Source organism: Micromys minutus (assembly GCF_963924665.1).
Source record: "Micromys minutus genome assembly, chromosome: 16".
In the NCBI taxonomy this organism is placed as follows: Eukaryota; Metazoa; Chordata; class Mammalia; order Rodentia; family Muridae; genus Micromys; species Micromys minutus.
Window position 1 is genome coordinate 32,794,147 of NC_137985.1, and position 26,181 is coordinate 32,820,327.

General features: G+C 34.8%; 2 protein-coding genes across 2 annotated transcripts in view; both read left to right on the forward strand.

Annotated features, from left to right (window-relative positions):
• LOC308431144 (olfactory receptor 8B8-like) overlaps positions 1-26,181 on the forward strand; it is a gene marked incomplete at both ends in the record, with an annotated part of 46,388 nt that overhangs the window by 3,877 nt on the left and 16,330 nt on the right. The gene's annotated exons all lie outside the window — the stretch shown is intronic.
• LOC308430831 (olfactory receptor 8B8-like) lies at positions 16,106-17,047 on the forward strand (the record flags this gene model as incomplete). The annotated part of the gene is made up of 1 exon (XM_080930128.1): positions 16,106-17,047. The coding sequence occupies one exon, from the start codon at positions 16,106-16,108 to the stop codon at positions 17,045-17,047; it is 942 nt and encodes a 313-aa protein (XP_080786254.1).

Consider the following 26,181-nt stretch of genomic DNA (forward strand, 5'->3'; position numbering starts at 1 on the left):
ACTGGTTATATGAATAGAAGCAAGAAAATATGAGAAAAGATAACTGTTGTCATTGTCTTAACTGGGTGTTATATTGGAAATCAAGGAATTCACCTTTGTCAGTGTGGTAGGAAATGTATAATTACTTTACTAGGAAAGCTGTTTTCAGGCCTATGAAGAAAAAATGATCCTCTACTATACTGATAACAAGGGAAATTCCAATATGAATTTGTAGATTTGATCACTTGACATCACTGTGAGGAAACAGTCATTGTAGCTGTGCTTTAAAGGTTCTATGTGTACCCTGCTGGAAACCTGAAAATAAAGTAAAGTGGACACAGCTGTGAGTTTTGTGTTATACTTCCTCAATGCCTATCCATTGAACATAATTCTCAAGTCCTGTTTATCTTTCTTCTTCTGGGGCATTACAAACATGACACATATACATGTACAAACATCAACTTCTATGATTTTACATAATATTTTTATAGCATAAATGGCATGTTTAGTGGTCTACTTTTCCCTGTGCATTAACAGTAATGTAACTGTATCTTCTCTTTTATTGGAGTCTTTGGGCTTTACAAAAAGTATTTTCTGGTATAGCAAAACAATCTATTAATGAACTTACTCATTTACATATTTAAACATACCTCCATGAACAATATAGACAAAACTAAAAAATATCTATTATTTTGAAATAATTTAAATATTATATCAATATTTGGAATAATAGCAAATAATGGTTAGAAACTTCTAGAAATAGCTAATATTTCAGTAACATATGTAGGCACTGTGATAGAAAACATGTCGGTTTGCACAATAAAATAGAGTAGAGCTCAATAATATGCAATAGAAATTCAGACCTCAAATAGGTCTGAAGACTATAATGCTGAAATACAATGAGGTCCAATTTGTTGACATTAAACTGGATTAATCCTTGTGACACATTGTGTTTTCATCACTAGTATCGTGACCTTTCAGTTAAGTAAGCTGAGCACTATGGGAAGCATTCCATCGATTCTGCTTTGTGCAGGAAATATGCAAAACTTGCACATACCATTTACCCAAGAGTGAGACTCTGATAGAGTAACTATGTGTACCCAGTATAGAGACCCACAGCCATGTACTGAAAACATCACCTAAGTTGCATGTAAACACAATAGACTCATTTTTCAGGCAGAACAAACCTCAAGGCAGAAGAACGTCCTGAGAATCACATGGATGACTCTTTTTTTTTTTTATTTTTATTTTTAACAATTTTGTTTTAAGAGACAGAGAAAAATGTACATATTTTAATAGTTTTTTGCATAAAACTATATGAATATATTTTGTCAGTACTTGATTATTTTTAAAGGTTTGATAGTATTAATTGAAAACTTTCTAGTTTGAATGAGCATAAAGTACATATAAAACAAAAAGTAATATGGAAATAGTCAAAGTTCTCTTGGTATATAAAGATTAAACACAATGATTTTTAAATAACAAGGATTGTCACAAGGCTGCATTCTTAGCTCTTGGATTATTAATGATTTAATGTCTAGGTGTACCACACTCTGAGAGGGTGCTATACACTTATTATTTTTTCTAAAAAGGACTGAGGCTTCTACATTTTAGTCTACCTTTATGTATGTATGTATGTGTATGTACGTACGTACGTATGTATGTATGTATGTATGTATGTATGTATGTATGTATGTATTTACTTATTTATAGCTTGATAAGATCTGTGGATTGTTTCTTGGGTATTCAAAGCTTTCTGGGGCTAGTATGAAATTATGAGTGACTGCATATTATGTCTATTCTTTTGTGACTAAGTTACCTCACTCAGGATGATATTATCTGATTTCATCCATTTACCAAGAATTTCATAAAGTCATTGTTTCTAATAGCTGAGTAGTACTCCACTGTGTAAAAGTACCACAATTAATTTATCCATTCCTCCACAGAAGGACATCTGGATTCTTTCCAGCTTCTGGCTATTATAAATAAGACTGCTATGAACATGGTGGAGCATGTGTCCTTGCTATATGTTGTGGTATACTTTGGGGTATATGCCCTGAAGTGAAATAGCTGGGTCTTCAGGTAGTACTATGTCCAATTTTCTTAGAAACTGTTGGACTAATTTCCAGAGTGGTTGTACCAGCTTACAAGCCCACCAGCAGTGGAGGAGTGTTCCTTTTTCTCCCCATCCTCGCCAGCATCTGCTGTCATCTGACTCTTTGATCTTAGCCATTTTGACTTGTGTGAGATGGAATCTCAGAGTTGTTTTAATTTGCATTTCCCTCATAACTAGGGATATGGAGTACTTCCTTCGGTGCTTCTCAGCCATTTAATTTTCCTCAGCTAAAAATTGTTTGTTAAGCTCTGTACCCCAATTTTTAATAGGATTGTTTCATTCTCTGGAGTCAAACTTCTTCAGTTATTTGTCTATATTAGATATTAGACCTCTATCAGGTGTGGGATTGGTAAAGATCCTTTCTCAGTGTGGGCTGCTCTTTTGGTTTCTTGACAGTGTCCTTAGCCTTACAGAAACTTTACAATCTCATGAAGTCATATTTATCAATTCTTGATCTAAGAGCATAAGCCATTGATGTTCTCTTCAGGAAATTTCCCCTGTGTCTATGTGTTCTAATCTTTTCTCAATTTTTTCTTCTAATAGTTTAAGTACACCTGGTTTTAAGTGGAGATCTTTGACCCACTTGCACATGAGCTTTGTACAAGGTGATGAGAATGGATCGATTTGCATTCTTTTGCATGCTGACTGCAAGTTGAACCAACAACATTTGTTGAAGAGGCTTTCCTTTATAAAAGATAAAGTTACCATATTTGTCAGAGATCATTTCTAAATCTCATTTTTTCAAAGGTACTGCATGCCTTTTGTGTACTATAACAAGAATGAAAGTGGTGCATTATCCTTTTAAAGTCCCTCACATCTACAACATTTTCTATAGTTATTCTGGCTTTCCCATACTGAGAATTTTAAAGTGGTATAAACTAGATAAAAATAAATCTTATAAATTTGTGTTTTTGATAATTTTTATAATTTTAGCATGGCTCACAAGCTATACATATTTCTTGATATGCATAGACCTACATAGGGTAAACAACTGTTCTTCCATGTTCTTATGTGTTGTCAGATTTCATACTGTCAAGTGTATTGTAGAGTATATTACCAAGCCTCCAATGCTTCTCCTACAGAGGAGAAATTCACACTATACACTATAGAGTATAACTGTATTCACAGAGAATATATGGGTTTCTAACCTACTGTTTTAACCTACTATTTATCTCTGTATTTATCTACTATGGCCTATTGCTCCCTAGAACATTTTAGACTACCTTGATTAAAGATATGCTCAGTTTCTATGTCCACTGACATACTGATATTCAAGTATTTTCACAGCAACAGGGTTCAACAAATCTACAATTCTACTTCAGGCTTTGATGTAAAAGGTAAAAAAAAAAAAAAAAAAAAAAAAAAAAAAAAAAAAAAAAAAAAAAGGCCATGTGCACAGAGATAATCACTGGAGAAGCCAGGAAGCTAAATAAACAGCTTACTTTGTCATGAGATACATAGCTTTTCATAGCTTTTCTTCCTGGAATGCCAGGAATGACTTAGTTTTACATCCTGGTGATCCTTTATTTTCTCGTGAGTTAGGCTTTGCCCCATCTCATAGAATTAATATTTTTTCTTATTCCTTTCTTTTAATTTTTGAGTGCTGTACTTAGATCATAAACCCATTTGTATTGGTGATATCAATTGTGTGTCACAACAACCTAAGTGAATTCTGTGTCATGTTAGAGCCAGGCCAATGGTGACACCCAAGATCTTGTTCACTTCAGTCAAGCTTCCCTAGATCTTAAATCTTAGACATTATTTCTAAGTCCACAGAAACCATTCTTGTAAAAGAAACTGTAAGACCCAAATTGAGTCTTATCTATTTGAGGCTCCCATGAATGAGACAAGAGATCAGATTGGGAATCAAAGCAAAAGCAAATGGTTTATTAGTCCAGTGCACTGAGGTGGCCTACATCCAGAGGAGAGGTGACCCCAAGAGACTGTTACAAACAGATTTTGTACTTTTTAGGAGTACAGGTTACATCAGCAATGTTATAATTTAAATTCATTGGCTAAGCATACTGACCTTTAAACCTATTGGTTAGTGAGTATATGTGTCAGGACTCTAAATGGGACTCTCTAGAGGGTCAGATGGCTACCAGTTACCACATTTTACAATTCTCTTGAGAATCATTTACTCCAGGAATTCCTTTAGGCCAAGGCAGGGTGGGCCTTGTTTGCTATTCTTTCAGCCTGTGTGGGGGGGTAGTGAATTTCTCACTTCTTTCAAAACCAGATGTGCTTTGTAAAGGATCTCAATGCAAATGTGCTATAAAATTTTATACACTGTAACTGAATTAATTTTTAACTGAATACTTATTTTTTTTTCAAAAATTTCCTATGCTTAATTATTGCTAAAGTAAAACACTACACCAGACTTTAGTAGCCTTAGTGCAGACACTTTAACTAGAAATTTAGGCTAAGCTGAGTTTCATTCTTACTTCACCCTGATGGACTTTTCTGCCTCTCTGCCTCCTGTAAAACCTGCAAGGGAATCACAATGCTTTGGTCCCTGTGTCTGGTATTTTTTTTTTTTTTTTTACATACATGACTGGTAAATTTTATTTTAGGAGTCGCAGGACTTGTATCAAGCCCATGAGACTTCCTTTACCTGATTAGCAGGGTATACACTGGGGGATCACCTGTACATCCTTGTATTTTTTTTCCCAGCCTAAACCCTAACCCATCCCACCTCATGATGGAATGGTGTTAAGATTTTCAATCTTTCCAATGACATACTATTTTCATATTTTGGTTTTCAGTAATTTTTTTACCAGTAATTCTGGATCAATTTAACAGCAATGTCAACCAAGCAGACCCTCCAGAGCTTCCAGAGTGCAAACTCATGGTCCAGTTGTATATGTAGCAAAGAATGGCATCAAAGAGAAGAGAGGCCCTTGGGACTGTGAAGGCTCATTGCCTCAATATAGGAGAATGCCTGAGCAGGGAGATAGGAGGGTAGAGGAACACTCTCATAAAGGCAGAGGGAGGGGGAATGGGATAGGGAGATTCCAGAGGGGAAACCAAGAAGGGTATGACATTTGAAATGTAATCAAAGAGAATATTCAATAATGATGATGATGATGATGATGATGATGATGATGATGATGATGATGATGATAATAATTAATAATAATGTAAAACAAAAGCAAATCTTTCCATAAATCTTTCTTGCCATAACTAGTATTAAATAACTGTTACAGACTGTGGCTTGTGTGACTTTTGCTAAACAGACACCTACATTTTCTTGCTTTCTACTTGAATGCAGTACACTTTAAGAATTTAATTAATTATTAATCTTAATGGCAGTTTAAATCATTCAAATTCATAAAGCATTACACTTTGTGACTCAGTAAATCTACTAGAAGCCCATACTAGTCTTGAGTTCTCTGGTGAGTTGAGTACTTTTTCAATAGCACACTTCTATCTGCCCCAAGGGACTTAAATAAATATAGTTCCCCAGATGCCCAAATTCCTCAAATGCCTAAAATTCTTCAATCATCTAATGGAAAACTCACCTCAGGATAGTCATATGTCCTTACTGATTCCTATCACCCCAGTGTCAAATGTTGATTACTTTTACATTGGCACATGATATAAAGCTTTTGTCTCAAGGACCTTTGTTACTCAACTTCTCTATCTTTATGTTAATTAATTGATTTTATCTTTTCCCATGTCCCAGAACCTCATAGACCATAATTCATTATGAGTTCTGCTTTTATTTTTGTATTTTTTATCTCTTTTCTAACTCTGTCAGGTCAAGACTAGACTATTCCTGGATTACCACAGGTTATTACAGTGAGTCAGTGTTCTCTTTCTCGTCCACACACTGTACCCTAATTTTTTCTTCTTCTATTTTAAAGGTCAGACATATCATTGCTTTCTCATTCTTTTTCAATAGTAAACTTTTTTGCTTCAAGTTATTGAATTTATGAAAAGGATCATTAGCATAGATTTAAAATTTTAAAAGTTTATGTATGTGTATGTCTCTTTAGGTTTATATGTATCACATATAGTCCAACAGCTTTGTCATATATCCTGCAACTAGAATGACTGGCAGTTTATGAACCACTTGATAGGCATTGCAAGAGCCAAACTCAGGTCATCTGAAAGAATAAGTTCTTAATTACCAAGACGTATAGAGCTCCAAGACCTCATTTGTAAGCAATTATTTCCTATCACATGTAAGAAAAAAAAGCAAGCAATAACTCCCCTCTAATTTATATTTTTATTCACTTTCTTATAAAACCAGAAGTCTATGTATATCATAGACTCCTCATATGCTATATTTTTCTTTATTTTCAATGCTTTCAATGCATGTCTTATGGTTCACATCATAGCCCACCCTATCAAAATCAGATATTTCTTATTATTGTACCCCACAGATTATTTTTTTTAGTGATTATGGAACATACTCCTGTATATCTATCATTTAGAGACTATACCAATATTCATATAATAAACTTCATTGGTCCTGAGCATGGCAACTTCGTACATCATAGAACACAGCCACTGAAGGATTCCCTTGAGGTGGCTTCATGTTCTTTCAGCACAATATTGATTAATCATTGGTAGCAAGAGATGTTCAAATGCCTATAAAACAAGAAGACACACTACCTTAGCAGAATGATATTGGTCAATTATCAGAATTTTCAGTGATTTTACCTTCCTTAGATAGATCAACCTCAGGTACATGTCCTAACACCCATCACAAGAGCCATATACTGGTGCCACTACAACTGTTCTTTGACACTGCATGTTTTTCTTCGGGTTTTTTATTGGAACATAAAAAACCAAAAAAAAAAAAAAAAAAAAAAAAACAGTCCATCACTGAGAAAATCAGGGAAAAACTCAAGCAGGGACAAAACTTAGAGGCAGGAGCTAATGCAGAAGCCATGGATGAGTTTTGATTCACTTTTCCATGTGATTAGTCAAGGTGACTACAAAGGGGAGGGAATTCAGAATGTCATATATTATAGCATGTTAGTCACTTCTTCCCCCTAAAAGGTCATATTCTTCCTTTTGTCATTCTTATGTCCTTCCAACATATGGTGAGAAATTTTACCATCTTTATCATCTGCTGCTTTGTGTGGAACATATGGCTCAACAATCTATGTTGGTGAGTTCATGACTCTTCTGAGTGTGTCTGACAATAAATGAAGTCGCCCCCGTGTGATGTCAGGCTTGTTTCTTTATTTCTGCATTCCTGGTTCCTTTCATTTTCAAGAAAAATATGCAAAAGATTTTAGAGTAAGTTGTTTTAATGTGAAATAGTATTTAGCATAGTACTGGGTAGTTTTATGTCAATTTGACCAAGCTGAAGTCATCTGAGAGCAGGGAACCTCAAGTGAGAAAATTCCCTTACAATTTAGGTTGTAGCAAGCCAGTACCATTAGTGAAGGATAGGGGCAGATCCAGACCTTTGTGGGTAAGGTTATGCCTTAGCTTCTGGTCTTGGTTTCTATAAAAATGTAGACTGAATTCACTGACACTAAATACCAACACACTATTGGTGATGTCAAGAACTGCTTGCAGAGAAGATTCCAGTAGGGCTGCACTCTTGGAGGCTTTGCTAGCAACTGAATAAAACATGTGTTAACACAGTCAAACATTGGACTGAACCAAGGGACCCCAATCAAAGAGATAGGGAAGGACTAAAAGGTGAAGAAGATTGCAACCCAATAGAAAGAACAATATCAATCAAGCCACCAACCAAAGTATATGCATGGGTGTGTTTATTGCTCCTGCAACATATATAGCAGAGGATTGCCTTATCCAGCATCAATAGGAGAGGAAACACTTGGTCCTGTGGAGGATTGTTTCCGCAGCACTAAAGGGGTGAAGCAGGAATGGTTGTGTAGGTTGAGGTATACTCTCTTAGAGACAAAAGGAAGAGAGATAGGAGAGGGCTAGCTGATGGGAAGGCCAGGAAGGAGGACAACATTTGAAATATAGATAAAATAATCAAGAAAGAAAGTATGGTGAGTATGCTACATGGAACCAGCTAGTAAGTATTACTCCTCCATAGCCTTTGCATCAGGTCTTGCATCAGGCTTCTGACATCCTTGAGTTTCTGTCCTGACTTCTTTAATAAGGGACAATGAATTGCTTTCGTCACTGTAAAAATAACCCTAACTAGGACTATATAAATATATTAAATATATAACAAGAATATTTATAATACATATATAATAAAATTGTACTCATGAGTAAAATGGGTAAGTTTATAATACACTTGCATAGCAGGTTTCAGGGTCAAGTAGCTCCCCTGATGCACATACCATCCAGTTAGCCTCACTAAAGGACAAGGGTCCATGGAAAATAAGACCTACCAGAAGTCTACTGTCTCCAGCCTCAGCAATATAGGCCTGAACATCTCTGGTCTTGTTGGCCATACCAAAAACAAATAAAAACAAAACAAAACAAAACAAAACAAAACAAAATCAAACCAAACCAAAATGAAATGAAAAACTAAACAAACAAACAAATAAATAAACAGGCCCAAACCAAACAAAAACAAAAACCCTTCTCTTTATCTAAAGATGGATGACTCCTCATATCTCACATGGCAGAAGGATGGATTCTCTTAACCAGTGCAGGATCTCAGGGTCCTCACTTACATCCTCAGTGCTTCAAACAACAGAAAGGCAACAATCATTCTCCCCTCAATTTTCTTGAACTGACTGTACTGTGTAGTATAGGATGTCCTTGTGCCTCAGTGTACCACTCAACTCTTATGAGACCTCCACACTAGTTCAATTAGTCATGCCCTTTATCTTGACATTCAATTTTTCCTCCTAGCAAAAGCTAATTTCTGGGTGTACACTGTAATGGCCCATGTTTCTTGACTAAAGTAGGCTGTCAGATACTCTGTCATCAAACTCACAACTTTGGAAAATTATTTAAAACACCTAAGGAGTAACTAAGAATTAGTTTTTTTTTTCCATCTATAGAGTCAATAAATAAGTCTATTAAATGATATACTAAGCTTTTAGAATGTTCAAGGAGAGATGAATAGGAAGTGAACAAATTCTGTCTCTAAACATTTTATCAGAATCTCTTGAAGGAGACTCTCTCTATTTTCAGACCATGTGTACTGCTTTAAAAATATAATCTCTAGATAGGGAACTGTGTGTACCTGGTTCGCCTGCTTTTTTAAGCAAAGGACACTACAGCCTGTCAGCAAAAGATGTCTCTTTAAGGTTCCGGTGCTTGAGGCACCATGTGACTCAAAATGGCGCTGGCACGCACTTCCTCAGAAAATAAACACTTTTTAACTAACTCTTAGGCTGACAGCCATAAACCTTTTAGTGGATTCTTGCCTAACATGTTAGTGTGCCACCTGTTGCAGTAAATACTAATACATAAATAATATCTTATCTCTTTAACAACCCTGAGGTCTCACTCCTCAGGCATGGTTTTAGTATTTAGCCAAGTGCACCTGTTTCCTGGTCTGAGCCACCACCTGAATACTCTTGTCTTAAAGTCTACAAATAATATGCAGGCTTTAAAAGTGAAGCTTGTAGATGTTTTCTAAGAAATCCCAGAGCCAAGTTGCTTAAACTTTCAGAGGTTAGAGTGTTTTATATTCTGATTGGTAGGCAGACAGGCAGGCAGGCAAGAAGGCAAGAAAACAAGCACACACACAGAGACAAAGAGACACACAAACACACAGACACACTCACAATGACAAACGCACACATAAAGACATACAGAGAGAAAGACAAGAGAAAGAGAGAGAGAGAGAAAGAGAGAGAGAGTGAGGGAGGGAGGGAGGGAGAGGGAGGGACGGAGGGAGGAGAGAGAGAGAGAGAGAGAGAGAGAGAGAGAGAGAGAGAGAGAGAGAGAGAGAGAGAGAGAGAGAGAGAGAGAGGCTTGTTGAAAACTTCAAACTCCCTAGTGCCGCAATACTCTAACCAGGCCACATATCTTAATCTTTTTACAACTTTCCAAGTGTTCCATTCTCTGGTGACTAAAAATTTAAACATTTGAGTCCACTTGAAGTATTATTATTCAAATCATCTCAGCAATAATTGTTAAAGCTCATTTTATTTGGTTAATTTTCCTGCCGATTAAATCATGACTCTAAGAATTCCATCTTTTAAATAGAATAATGTCAAGAAATTTGTTTACTGCTGGCAGTGCATGTTTATCCATGTGTTCAGTAGTATTTGCAAAAAGACCTTTAGCATACTGTTGTGAGACTGGCTAAATGGGAACTTTATTCCTTTCAGCTCAGAATAGATACAATACATTACTTTAGTTCTCTATTTTCTCCTTTGATACTCATAATCTTTCTACTACTTGGGTTAGCCTGCCTTTATGTAGCAATTCTTCTAACAACACTCACAATAACCCTGACCAGACTCTAGGCAAGCTTCCTCTCACAGGCCCACTTTGTCTTTCACAGCTATTCTCCTTCCCCTCCCACAAACATCCTAACAAACCACTCAGTCTTTTTCTATAACAAAGTTGTTTCCTTACAGCTTTTCCAAAACTATTTTTAAGTCTTTTCAGAAAGCAGAATGACAGTCCAGCCTAGACAACAGTATTGAAACTTCTGCTAAGGGTCCACCTCCAAAGGTCTTCCAGAAACTAAGACTTACTTCTTCCTTTTATTGTTTGTTTTTGTTTTGCATTTTATTGTATATTTTATGTATTTACATTTCAAATGCTATCTTCTTCTTTAGTTGTCCCCTCTCCTGTCCTTTCCCCCTGCTTCCATGAAGATACTCCCCTCCCCACTCATTCACTCCCACTTCATCATCCTGGCATTCCCCTACACCAGGGAAATGAAACTCCACAGGACCAAGGGCTTTTCTCCTATTGAAGAGAGACAATGGCATCCTCTGCAACATATGCAGCTGGAGCCATGAGTCACTCCATGTGTACTGTTTGGTAGGTAGTTTAGTCACTGGGAGCTCCAGAGGATCTTGTTGATTGATATAGTTGTTCTTCCTACAGGGTTGCAAAGCCCTTAAGCTCCTTCAGTCCTTTCTCTAACTCCACCATTGTGGTCCTCATTCTTAGTCCTATGGTTAGCTGTAAGCATTCTTATCTGCATCAGTCAGGCTCTGGCATAGCCTCTAAGGATACATCCATATCATGCCTCTGCGGACAAGCTCTTCTTGGTATCAGTAACAGTGACTGGGTTTGGTGGCTGCTTATGGGATGAATCCCCAGGTTGGATATTCTCTGGAAAGCCTTTTCTTCAGTCTCTGCTCCACTCTTTGTCCCTGTCTTTCCTCCTGTGAGTATTATGTTATTATGTTCCCCTTTCTAAGAAGGACTGAAGCATTCATATTTTGGTCTTCCTTCTTCTTGAGCTTCATATGATCTGGTCTGTGAATTATATCTTGGACACTGAAATTAATAGAAGAGAATGTGGGGGAAGTGCCTCAAATATGTGGACAAAGGAGAAAATTTCCTGGACAGAACACCAATTGCTTATGCTCTAAGATCAATAATTGACAAATGGGACCTCATATAATTACCAGCTTCTGTAAGACAAAGGACACTGTAAGGAGGACAAACTGGCAACCAATAGATTGGGAAAAGATCTTTGACAATCTTATATTTGATAGAGGGCTAATATATAATATATATGAAGAAATCAAGAAGTGGATTCTAGAGAACCAAACAACCCTATTAAAAATAGGGTATAGGGGTAAACAAGAAATTCTCAACTGAGGAATACCAAATGGTTGAGAAGCATCTAAAGAAATTTTTAACACCTTTAGTCATAAGATATATGCAAATCAAAACAACCCTGGTGGAAACCTCAAACCAGTCAGAATGGCTAAGATGAAAAACTCAGGTGTATCAGGTGCTAGAGAGGATGTAGACAAAGACAAGCATTTCCTCATTGATGGTGGGATTGTATTTATGGTACAATCACTCCTGGAATCAGTCTGGTGTTTCCTCAGAAAACTGGACATAGTGCTACCTGAGGACCCAGCTATACCACTCTTAGTCATATACCCAAAAGATGCTTCAACATATAACGAGGACACATGCTCCACTATGTTTATAGCAGCCTTATTTATAATAGCCAGATGCTGGAAAAAACCTAGATGTCCTTCAACAGAAGAATGAATACAGAAAATGTGGTATATTTGCACAATGGAGTATTACTCAGCTATTAAAAAATGACTTCATAATTTTTTTAGGCAAATAGATGAAACTAGAAAATATGATTCTGAGTGAGGTAACCCAAACAGAAAAGAACTACTTTTTCTAAGAAAGACCCTCCTCAACAAAGAAACAGCCCTGTTTTCCAAATATCTGCTTATAATTTCATTGACAACTTCCTGCTTAACTACTATACTACCCAGCTTCCCTTGTTGCAGGACAAGGCACCTCTGGAAAGGAAAAAAAAATGTGAGATGAAAGATAATATACTCATAGTCGCCATGTCCACCCCTGTAAAGAATGAAGCCATTTTCTTCCTTTGGGCATTCTCTTATATCTCTTCACAGTGTGAGGCATTCATTCATCAATCTATCCACATGGCTGAAACAATGCCATTGGGTCTTTTTATGTGTCAGCCAATAAACATGTTCCTGTTTGATGTCAGAGGCCTCTTTCTTTATACCCCCTGCAAAAATCTAGTATGATTTACTGGCTTCTGCTGCTTCCTGATATAACCCAGGGCCAATAGGCCAGAGATGACAAGACTCATAATGGATTGCATCTTCTCATATCAATCACTAATAATGATGATGATGATGATGATGATGATGATGATGATGATGATGATGATGATGATGATGATGATGATGATGATGATAGCCCAAAATCCTGGAAATTTCACAGTTGAATTCTCTCAGATGGCTATAGCTTATGCCAAGTTGATATAAAACATCTAGTGACCTGATGACAGGTGTATTACACTTGACTACTTCTTAATGGTTTGCCTTTAATGGAGTCTTTGATTTACTAAATATACTTGGAGTATCTCTAGATGGCTTTCCACAATATGCATAGGTTGTCCAGTAGACTCAGGTAGGCTCTAATCCATGGGTAATGTTTTTCTTGTTGGTGTCTCATAGTATTGTTATCTACAAAATATTGAGTCTATTGCTGTAGTTATCTAGGGTGCATTTTCAACAATAGCTTCTCCTATGCTTTGTTCATAGTGCAAAGCCCAAGCTTCTTTGTTGATCCCATCTATCCTGGGAATTTAAATGCTATAAAGGCTGAATATTCTTTAATCGCTTCTTTTGGCTGCTTACAATACCAAGTACTAGGATTCTCCAAGACTCCCATACAAAGTTGTCAACAATAAAAAAAGACTCAGCAAAATATAATTATATATGTGTGTATGTACACCTGTATGTGAATGCATATGTGAGTATATGCACATGTAACAATAACAATCTGGCAATAAGAGGCTTTCAACTGAAGAATGGGGTGTGAGATGGAAGGAATTAGAGGGATGAGATGCTTATGGGAGAAGCTGAGGAAAGAAAAGTGAATGGGAAAATTGATGTAATTATATATTAATTAAAATATTTAAAAGAACACCATGTTTCAATTTTAAAAATGTGATCCTGGAGGGCTGATCTTATAACACAGTCATAGAAGGGCCATATGCAATGAATTGAGTTTGATCCAGTACACTATAAGCACACACAAAGTATAAGAGAAAGTAACTTAAAAGTGATTTTGAGAACTATCAGTGAGAAGATACCCGAAATATATGAGCATATTATTGAAAGGAAAACTTTGGTGAAGTAATATGAAAATGTGAGGACAGACTCTGTAGAGTACTACCAATTTTCCTTTATTGATAAACGATAATGGAAGACTGAAGTTTTCTATTGCTCATGATTGACAATGGATAATCCCTGAAGAGAAATCCAGAGCATGTTAAAACATTGATTCCCCAGGTGACTAAAGAATCACAATTGTATACTATATAAATGCAATTGCTTCAGTTTCTGTCTATGTCTAGAATCTCTTCTCTAAGTATGCATCTAATTTCTCATATTAAAAAATAAACTATATGTAAGGCTCTTAAACCCATGTAAATTTGGGGAGGGGGAGCTCTTCTAGTGATAACTAAAATAATAGAAGGGGTACTTGCATTTTCTATTATATCTCTGAAGATTAAGATCTATATTTTATGACTAGTAGCTCAGAAAGATATCTGGGTATAGGAGAGATATTTTTTCATTTTGCATTACATTATAAATAAAGGAATTGAAGCCTCATAATCTTATATTATAATGATAAGGGTGAACTGTAGTAATTAAAAAACTATGATGCCTTCTCTCATAAGAATGGTAAGTTTTCAACTAATTTTAATCAGTAATTAACACTAATTATTGCACTTCTTATTTGTCATTGGTACACACCTAACTTTTACATAGAATATATGACAATTATAACTTATGTTTTGGTTGAAATATTCACTGTAATACGGCTCAGCAATGAAGCCAATTCAAATATGCTTTCCTATATATAAGACACTTTTCTGTATTTTATGTGCATCCATTCAGTGAGAAGGTAGTTTAAGGTAAGTCCTATTAGAAAATGCAAAGTATAAGCTAACCATAGTCAACATATGGAACATTAGAACCAACTAATTTTCTTACTGACACTAGCAACTAAGACAACACTGTCTGATTATGTGAACATAACTGTAATTCAGTAGACAGCAATAGGTGTTTCTCCCTCAATGTCTGGCTTTTATATTTCCTTAGTAGCCCCATGTTGAAATGTCATACACTAATTGAAGATGTACTCTCCATTTCTTGCAGCCCTAAAATCCAGTGTCTTTTCTATAAGCATCTTGAAGGTGAGCAGAGAACATTCAGACTCTGAACAGAGTGTTTGCAAGGCCTTTATCAGTAAGTTCCTACTCCATGAGCATCTTTCACACTCTTTTGTATGCTTGAGGTTTTCCTCAGACCCGTTTCAAACTCTTTTTTTTTTTTTAAAGATTTATTTATTTATTTTATGTGAGTACACTGTAGCTGTCTTCAGACACACAGAAGAGGGCATCAGATCCCATTACAGATGGTTGTGAGCCACCATGTGGTTGCTGGGATTTGAACTCAGGTCCTCTGGAAGAGCAGTCAGAGCTCTTAACCACTGAGCCATCTCTCCAGACCAAATGGTACAGTTTTAACATAAGTAAAAAGTGAATCATTACAAAATTTTAATGCCAGACTAAACATTTCAGAAACGGTTTTAGAGGACCTTAAAACTTAACACATTTTTTAGAAAAGCTTTCTTTAAAATGGAAGGCAGGTTGTATTCAGTGGATATGAGCAGAATCAATGACATTTGTATTTTTGTTTAGTTAAACATTTTCTCGGATTTATCTCAGGAAAACAATATAATAGCTAAAGCATTCATTAGAATAATAACTGTGAACTACAAAATAAATTTCAGAGATACAGAAGGCACACCTTCAAATAATACAGCATGTTAGTTTAAATGTTGAGAACTGCAAATCTGCATTAGAAAATATTTTTTAGGTATGTTCCTTTGGTTCACTAACTCTCCTTCTCTTCACCACTGAATCTTGACTAGAAGATTCCAAGACATCTCATCACCAGGTTAATTTTGATAGCTACACTGGGAAGAAAGTGAAGTTTTGAAAATTAGGTAGGTGAGTGCTGTATGAACTTTTCCAAGTGAGATGTAAACAGATAGCTATGAAGCTAAGATAGAGCACCCACACTCTATCAAAGTAATAATTCTACCAAAGTGTAAACTGAAGAACCAATGAGTTTATTGGATGTACAGAAGCATGGATGAGGTATGAGGTCTACAGCACAACTATGTCAGTTAAAAGTCTCTCAGGCTGGCATGAATGATCACTTCCTCATTGCTGCACAGGTGGGGTTAAACTTTAGTTAACCCTCTATACTCAGACACTGCCAGCATATTCCTCATATTTTGGAGAAAAGATATTGCTGGAAAATATATTCTGTTCTCCAATTGTGCTATCTATACATTTATATAGTTTTTTTTTCACAGATACTCTAGAGAAGAATGGTTCTAACAAATGACTCTATTGTGACTGAATTCATTCTTTTGGGGATAACAGACCAGCCTGGACTTCAAATACCTCTTTTCTTTCTGTTTCTATTAATGTATATGATCACAGTGTTTGGTAATTTGACTTTGATAATTTTAATTGTGTTCAATGCTCACCTACATACACCCATGTATTTTTTTCTCTTTAATTTATCCTTTGTAGATCTCTGTTATTCTTCTGTGATTACACCAAAAATGCTGATGAATTTTATATTAAAGAGGAATCTTATCTCTTATATGGGATGTATGTGCCAACTTTACTTTTTTTGTTTTTTTATAATTTCTGAATGTTACGTTCTCGTGTCCATGGCTTATGATCGATATGTTGCTATCTGTAATCCACTGTTGTATAACACTGCCATGTCCCCAAAGGTATGTTCTTATCTCATGCTTGGTTCATATTTAATGGGATTTTTTGATGCTATGATCCACACTGGCTGCATGCTCAGGCTGACCTTCTGTGATGGAAACATCATCAACCACTATTTCTGTGATGTTCTTCCTTTGCTTCAGCTCTCCTGTACCAGTACCTATGTTAATGAGACAGAAATTTTCATTGTAGGGGGGAAAGACATCATTCTGCCCAGCATCATAATCTTTATCTCTTATGGCTTTATTCTCTCCAACATCTTCCAAATAAGATCCACTATGGGCAGGTCCAAGGCCTTCAGCACCTGCAGCTCTCACATAATTGCTGTCTCTCTGTTCTTTGGATCATGTGGATTTATGTACCTGAAACCACCTTCTTCTGTATCAATTGATCAAGGGAAAATCTCTTCCATTTTTTATACCATTGTGGTTCCTATGTTGAATCCCTTAATTTACAGCTTGAGGAACAAAGATGTTAAAGTTGCCCTGGGAAAGATCATGAATAGGAGTAAGTTTTTAAAAATATAATATAGTCACAAAGTAGGTATTTTCTCTTTAATACATATTTTAGCATTTAAATATAAGTAAATATTCATAACATCTTTAAAAATATGTCTACCATTGTTGTTCATTTTAGCCTTTTGCCTGTTTAAAATACTGATAACTAAACATTTTATTTCTTAGTTATTATAGATATCTTCTTACAGTATATGAATCAATCTGAAATTGACTAAATCAACAATACTTTGCCAATATTTCCCTGAGGATAGTTTTATTTTTACTTGAAAAAAAAAAAAAACTCCAGAGCAGAGTATGTATGTATGTATGTATGTATGTATCCTTCTTTATCTTTTCTTCACTAGGGAAAGAATATATTGCTTTTAAATATTACTGTGCAATTTACACAAACTGTTTCTCTTTCACTGTGAAATTTAGTATATCTTGCAACAGTAAATTCTGTGCATTAAATATTCTTTTCAGATATGTTTTACTTATCATGTGATGTCTTTTAAAATGTGAAAATCTGTGTGTGTCTCCTTTCTCTCTCTCTCTCTCTCTCTCTCTCTCTCTCTCTCTCTCTCTCTCTCTCTCTCTCTCTCTCTCTCTCTAAGGTAAAATATCAAGAACAAGCATTACTCATCAGCTCCCACATTACTTACTAGATGTTATCTGCTTTTTCTACAATCACAATAAAATAAAGAATGAAAGAATATTTCTACTTTAGTACAAATTTTTGCTTTGTAAGTTGAATTTCAACAAAATGACTAATATTTCTACCTTATTTTCTAACTTCTGACTATACTTTTTTCTTGCTATTCTGCAAATTTATATAAAAATTATATCAAGTTCTATTGATGAAAGTTATTTTATAGGAAGTCTTTTTTTCTTGAAACAGGATGGATGTGGCAAAGTGTATTTCTGAGCTGACATACTCATTATTTTAGTTCATTAAAGTTTTATTTCTTTGTGTAAAAGTACTTTGAAAGTTTTCAGCATTTCTTTATTAGTATAATGGAATCATGGAACAGAAAAATGTATCACATGCATGGGCAAAAGACACAAAGCTGAGAAATATTAGATATTTGTAAAAAGAATCACTAATGAAGAATTAAGCAGCACTTTGATTTTGTGTTACTCTGTTAACTTTTAGTTTCTATAATCCCCTTACTTTTCATAAAACATTGGCCATACTTGTTATTCATATTGAAAATAGGATAACAAGGTTTCAAGTTTGAGAGAAAATATTATGGATATATTATAAGAAATGAAGAAGAAAAAAGTCAACTTCCAGGACACATAAAAAGAAGTATTTTAAAATAAAACAATGGAGAAAATGGAACTTCCATTTTCTGTGTTCTATAATACTCAGAAAAAGTAGACTATAGGATTTCTCTAGAGATAGTACTGGGTTGTGTTACTTAACACTAAAGAAATTCTGAAAGGCAGGGTGCTTTGGGTAAAATTAAATCACCCCACCACTCACATTTCATGCATTCTTCCTACATGAATTTTGAGATAAAATAACAATTTTTTGAAATGAAAGTACAATTTTGGAAGAAATAATTCATAAATAGTAAACATAATAACAATCCTTTTGGAAGTATGCTATAATTTTCTTAAGAAAATCAGGCAAACCTATTACAAAATTGAATTTTTCAATATAATACGCTGGCTTCATTTAAATGTTTATTTTTAAAAATGCATCTGAAATAACATACACGTTCCCAGGTTTTCTATTTCCATGTTTGGGGATTGAGAAACTATCCATAAGTGGTTCTGGTGTCAGTTGTTTGTTTTCGAGTGTTTGGCATGGAATAAGTCCTGCCTTTTGATTTATGTTCAGTGAAACCCCTAATGACTCCACTATTGATATACTTTATTTTTTCCAAATAGAATTTATTTTAAAGAATGGAAATATAGATTAGTTTCTTTTAAATTTTTATGTTATATATAATATTTTTGTTATGCCTTAAACTAGCACAGTAGATTTGTATCCCAAAATGGTTAAATTCCAGATTTATTTATTTAGTTAGTTGGTAAAATTCCTTTTAAATTTGATTGCATTAGCCCAGTATCTATAATTCTAATTCTGTTGGATTTTAGTTCCACTTTGGGATGTTTCACTATTACGATCAGGAATATGAAGGGGTTGGGCCATAAGATAGGCTCTGATGTACAAAATATGAACCTGCATGTACTGAAATCCCACCCTGCAAAGATTTACATCCTATAAGTTAGGTCATTGTTTACCTCAGTGAGGAGTGTGATATAATCCGCATGATTTAAAGTCTCTCTCAGAATTAAGTTAACTATAGACAAATATCAGTGGTACTTACATCACCTACATGTTGCCCCAGGAGTAGTGATGCCCACTGTTTCCTTTTCAGTATGTTATCATTCAATCTCTGTGTTAACTCAGGAAAATTCAAAACCAAAGTAGAAGAGAGATTCATCCAGTGCTATAGGCACTGATCCTGATGCTCAGAGATGTCACTGACTTGTTCCAAATCACAATCAGAAGTGATATGACTGACACTTGAATTTTCCATTCAAAATTGATAATTATGAAACAGAAAAAGTATGGTAATTACCCAAAAATCCACATGAGGTAAAGGTGTGGAGCATAAGACACCATGAAGTGCTTAGCACTACTGAAACAACTATATCATAACCTTTCTCTCAAGGTTCAAGAATCACTACAGAAGAAGCAGTAAGAAAGAATGATTCTGAGCTGGTAAGAGACCACAAGGAGACAGTGTTTACTGAACACAACATTAATCCCTGGAAGTTGTGAATTCATGACCAGGAATTATGAAATTCCAAGGCAGGCAAAATCCCAATATTGAGAGGGAAAGTGGGTGTGGAGTACCATTCATACCCAACTGGCTGTTTAAGCCTCATAACTGAGGGAGAGTCAGTTTCAGGAGTGGATCCTGAAAGGTTGACCATGTTTCAGTGGAAAGCAATGCGCTTAAGAATATATTCACAGCACAATCGGATGTTCTAGACATAAACAAAAAATAAAAACTATAAAATGAATGGGTAAAATGGGGAGTGGAGCTTTGAAGACTTGGAGAAAAAGAGTGAACATGATCAAAATGTGGTATGAAAGTTTCAACTAATTTTTAAAGAACACTAAAACTATTACAACTTAATAAATAAAAGCACTGAAGTACACAGTAACAATGAACACTAAAGTAAAATGTTCAAAAAGTATACATTTAATAGTCCATAATTTATAGCTTTTACAGCTCAATTTTGATGTGTGAAAATCCATAATTTACACTGGCAGACATGATAAATGGAAACATAAGGTGACAGATGTCATCATTATTTATTTGACTTTTACCCCACCATAGAATCATCAATATGCTTGAGTACCGTATTTCACTTAATATCATGCCATTCTTATCTCTGCAAGGAGATCAGGGCAGTGAGGCTGGAATGGCTGCTTCTCATTTTCCTCTGGAGCATATATTTATTCCAAGAGACTTGTCTACAACAGTCACACACATTACAGATGTCATTCCAAGACTAGTTAGTGACTGTTTCACATTTTGTTTGTCTGAAGGCAGATGACAATCAAGACTTGTTTGAGTCTATCAAAAAAGGAAAACAAAGCAATAGAAACCACCAAAAACACTGAGGCTTTAAAAAAAAAAAGTAGAATCAACATAAAGAAAAAATAGAATGGGGATGATAATAGCATTTTATTTATAGAATCACATGATGGTCTAAAGTGTTTCTCATCTTTTACATAGATATGTGATAGTTTAAATAATTTTATACATACAATATTGATTATAATATAATAAATTCAAACATTGGTTGGAAATATATGCAACTGAACAATGTATAAATTCATAGAGAAAATACACTAATATTGAACTGTATAAATGTCCATTACAAAATATCTCGCCTTAGAAAAACAAAAACGGAGAAATCCCACGGAGCAATCTATTCTGAATAAAGGCATTGTTTTTTTTCCCCTATACTGTGTCAGGTATGGAGCTTCTATAAGGCACAGAGATTCTGTAATGGAAGAAAAGTCAGTATATTCCAGTTGTAGATCTGTACCACACTTCGAGCAATGCTGTCATAAAGTGAGTGTTGTAACATCTTCTATGATGACATTTTTTCAGTGACTTCATGTTTGATTTTCAATATAAATCTATATAAACTTATAACTTCTTTAAGTTTTTTCACCTTTGATATTTACTTTTTTTCTATTATATTCAGTTTGTTGTTGTTTGCTTATTTTAATTATCTGGTATCCCTGTATGTCAACGTTTCCCTCCCAAATGCTCTATTGATCAGAGTAATGCCACATGATACCATACTGAGCTTGTAATTGTTTAATGTGAAACACAGACACACACACACACACACACACACACACACACACACACACCCCACACCACATACATACTGCATAAAAGTTACTATCTCAACTAGCTTAATTTCTTATTCAAATATTTTTATACTATATTATATTTTGAATATGGTCCCCTTCTCCAGATCCTTCAAGACCCTTCCTCCCTTCCCATCTACCCAAACCCATATCCTTTCTTTCTCACTCTCATTAGAAAACAAATGGAAATCATAAAGAAAAAGAAAAAAAACCTAACAGTAAAGTAAGATAAATAGACAAACCTGCATAGGACAAAACCAACAATTGAACAGAAAAACAATGAACCAAAGAAAGAGCACAAGAAGTGCATACAAAGGTAGAGACATATATTGGGATTCACAGAAATTTCTTAAAAGCACATAATGAGAAACCATAGTATATAAATGAAAGAAAGGCAAGTGGATGCATCTAGAGAATATCATCCTGAATGAGGTAACCCAGTCACAAAAGAACAGACATAATATGCAGACACTGATAATTGGATACTTTCCCCCTTGAAAGCTCTGAACACCCCAGAAACAACTCACAGACCATATGAAGCTCAAAAGAAAAAGAAAAGAAAGAAAGGACAAAATGTGAAAGCCTTGGTTCTTCTTAGGAAAATAAAATTATCAGTGTCTAGTAACCTCTCAGAGCATGGTACACCTAGATCTTAAATCATTAATAATTCAAAAGCTAAGACTATAGCTTTGTGGGAATTCTTGGTATTTAAAAATAATTATGTTTATTCTACACACACCAAGAAAACTGACTATTTCCATGTTACATTTTGTTTTATATGTACTTTATGCTCTTTGTAACTAGTAAGATTTCAATGCACACTATCAAACGTTTAAAAAAAGTCAAGACCTATCAGTTTCCCTGTCTTTGTTCGAACTGGCCAAAGCAGTTGGATCAGGTAGTGGTGGAGATCTCCTCAAAGACCCTTAAAACTGCTAGACCTCAGTGAGAAACCTGGCTTTATCTTCTACAGCTCCATCTCTGATTCTCACAAGTCTTTTTTTTTTTTTTTAATGCTGTTTTTTGCTGTGTGTTTGAATATTCTAAACTCCATTAGAATTTTTTTTTTTTTGCTAGCTAAAAAAAAAAAAAAAAAAAAAAAAAAACCTGTCTCCATAGTGATGGTATTTTAAATAAAACAAATGCTACTTACAAAGGCATTAGAAATTTAAATGCGAATGAAAATCCCATGATTCCTCCTTTTTATTGGAGCATTAAAATTGCATTGTTTTCATTTCCCCAGGAAATTGTCTTCTTTGTCTCCATATAAGAGAAAGTAACTTCCTAGTTGTAGCTGCATTCTCATTTCTTATAATTCCTTTCTTCTACATTGTAATGATTTCTTCCCAGGTGCACACAATTTTGCTCAGTTCTATAGAAAAATTTCTGTCATACTTATGAGGTAAATTTACCCGGTATTTTATAAAATAAATAGTGTGTCTAAAATAAAATATCTTCAAAAATACATAAAAATATCACTCAACAAAATTATTTAGACTCAAAGTTTATACATCTCTGAAAGAATACAGTTAAAAAAATTAGACACAAAAGATTTATACTTTTATATACTTAAATAACACCCAAAATTAGAAATCCAAAACAGAGTTAGAATGAAAAGACTATTAGTTTCATACTTTCTTTCATAACTCATGTCCATTGGCTACATTCAGTCCTTCTTTATCCTCTAATATTTACCATTTCTTTTTCTCTTTCAATGAGTTTTACTCTACCCACATATAATTCTCTTCACATGTGTATATACATTTTTATTAGATTGCACATGAGAAGAAAAAAATGGGTTATTTTCTTTCTGATGTTTTATGAAATGGATGCATTTTAAACCATTTTTCTTCAAATTTTGTGATTACATTTTTCTTTAGTGTTGTATATATCTGCGGGTCTCTCTCTGTGTATATGTGCATAGTAACAACTTTTCCATATTCTTTCACCTATTTAAGGACAATTAGATTAATTCCACTTCTTTGCTATAGTGAACAACGTATCAATACATATGGGAGTACAAATATTTTTTGTTGAGTATAAAGTTTTTGGGTATATTCTTAGAAGTAAACATATTTTCTACGTGATTATTTTTATACCCACATTAAACGTAGCTTTTACATTAATTAAATAAGCTCATCATCATCATCTTCACTATTATCATTATTATTGTTGTAATAATGGAGAATGTTGAAAACATATATAACTGGTCAAAATGCAGCTGAAGGGAAAATCAGAGTAGAAGGACTAGAACAATTGTATGGCCCTTGAACTAGGGATGTCAGCTGAGAGTGTCCCCTATGCATGGTAAGTAAAAACGGACCCATACACTTTAAACAATATGATGGTCTGATAAAGAACAGCATAATGATAACGCCAGTAAAAAAGTTAATGCTTAACAGGAGAGGAGCTATAAGTTATCAGTGGCTACTAGATGAGAGAATTAGTTTGTTTCATGGAGGTCTTTCCACAAAGGATATTCAATCTCAACTCACCATCCCTGGACACTTGTACATAGTAGCAAAGCTAATAAGACTCACTAGATAATACAGTGTCAATGTAGTTTTGCAAATACATGTAATAAGAATGATAGCATAACAAAGGAGACCATGATTTGGGAAGATGGGTGTGGAAAATGATTGAAGTAAAGAAAGAGGACTGAACTGATATAAATCCTATACTTTTGTATGAAGTTTACAACAGTAAAACTATTAAAAATATTATGTACTAATTTATTGCTTTATTATTATAAGATTTTTTTTTAGAAATAATTAACAGTATTTTCACTGGTTACTTAGTACTTTTTTGATAGAAAGCCACCATAAATAACATTTCTATTTGGTTTCTCAGCTAAATATGAATTATATATTATATTGGCATTCTCTACTATTTTCTCCACTATGTAAAAGTACGGAACTTTCAGATGTCAGTATCTAATAAAAGTACATATTTCTATACCGACTGTTTATATAACTCACCTCCCAGGAATATATTTTATGTGATAAATGTTTTTTTCTGATGTGTTATATTTCTTTTATTTCAGTAAAATAGTATAAATATGATTGTGTTGAATGCAGAGGTTTCTTAAGTTCAGAGAGATAAGTAATTGCAAAGTATCATGTAGATGCATCAATAAATATTCTAGAAAAAATATCCTTTGAATTTAAGTCTATAATCCTCTGAATATATACATATTTTTCTTTATTAGTCAATTTATTTGTTTACATTTAAAATTTCTCTTTCCATTTACCTCTCTACAACACCCCTATATAATCCCTACTCTCCCCTGTTCACTTTGCCTCTATAAAGGTGCTCATCCACCCACTCACCCACTACTGTCTCAACTCACTCATCTAGTATTCCCCTACACTATGGTGTCAACCTTCTTCACCTCCCATTGATGTCAGATATGGTTACATATATATCTGGAGTAATGGCTTTAACCATGAATACTTTTTGCTTTATGGTTTAGTCCATAGGAGCTCTGGGTTGTCTGGTTAGTTGATATTGTTCTTCATATGGGGTTGTAATCCACTACAACTTTTTCAGTTCTTCCCCTAGTTATACCATTAGAGTTCCCAGAGCCAGTTGGCTGTTAATGTTTGCATTTGTATAGGCCAGGTGCTGATAGAACCTTTCAGGGAAGAGCCATATCAGCCTCCTGTCAGCAAACACTTCATGGCATTACCAATAGTGTGGGGATTTGGTGTCTATACTCATTGATCCTTTGGTGGGACAGTCTCTGGATGGCCTTTTCTTTTGTATTTGTTCCATTTCTTTTGTCTGTCCCACGTGCAGAAACATTTCTGGGTTAAAAAATTTTGAGCTTCATGGGTGACTCCATCCCTCAACTGGGAGCCACGCCAATCTACTGGAGGAGGGAATCTTTAAGTTCTATCTTCCCTTGTGTTGGGTATTTAATCTAAGGTCATTGCCATTTGGTCCTGGGAACTTCTTGCTTTTCAAGGACTTTGCAGTGGCTGCCACAAGTTCCCTATACCCCATGGCTACATGCTCCCATTCAGTTTTCTCACATTCTGTACTTATCTCCTGTTACTTCTAAAAACTATTCCTGCCCCCCCCTATTTCCAACACCCTCTTCTTTCCCACCAGCTTCTTTCCCTCCCTCTACCTCCTATGATAATTTTGTTTCCTATTCTATGTAGAATTGAAGCGTCTACACTTTGGTCTTCCTTTCTCTTAAACTTCGTATGGTTTGTGGGTTGTATCATAGGTATTCTGAAATTTTGGGCTAATCTCTACTTATCAGTGAGTGCATACCATGTGTGTTCTTTTGTGACTGGGTTACCTCACTCAGAATATTTTCTCATTCCATCCATTTGCCTGAGAATTACATGAAGTCATTGTTTCTAATAAATAAGTAGTACTCCACTGTGTAAATGTACCACATCTTCTGCACCGATTCTTCTGTTGAAAAATATCTGCATTCTTTCCAACTTCTGGCTATTATAAATTAGACTGCTATGAGCATGTGTCTTTGGTGCAGCATCTTTTGGGTATATGTAGCAGAAATAAAAATTGATTCTTCTCTCATACAAAATACACTATTTCCAATTTGCCATCTCTCCTTACCTTTCAGGTTCCCTTAACCTTCCCTCTCCACAAGATCTGTTGCTCCTCTATTTCTTTTCAGAAAAGAGCAGACATCCAAGATACAACAACACAACAGGACACAAATTATTCGTCAACACAAGGCAAAAGACCTCTTATAAAAGCTCAAGATGATTCA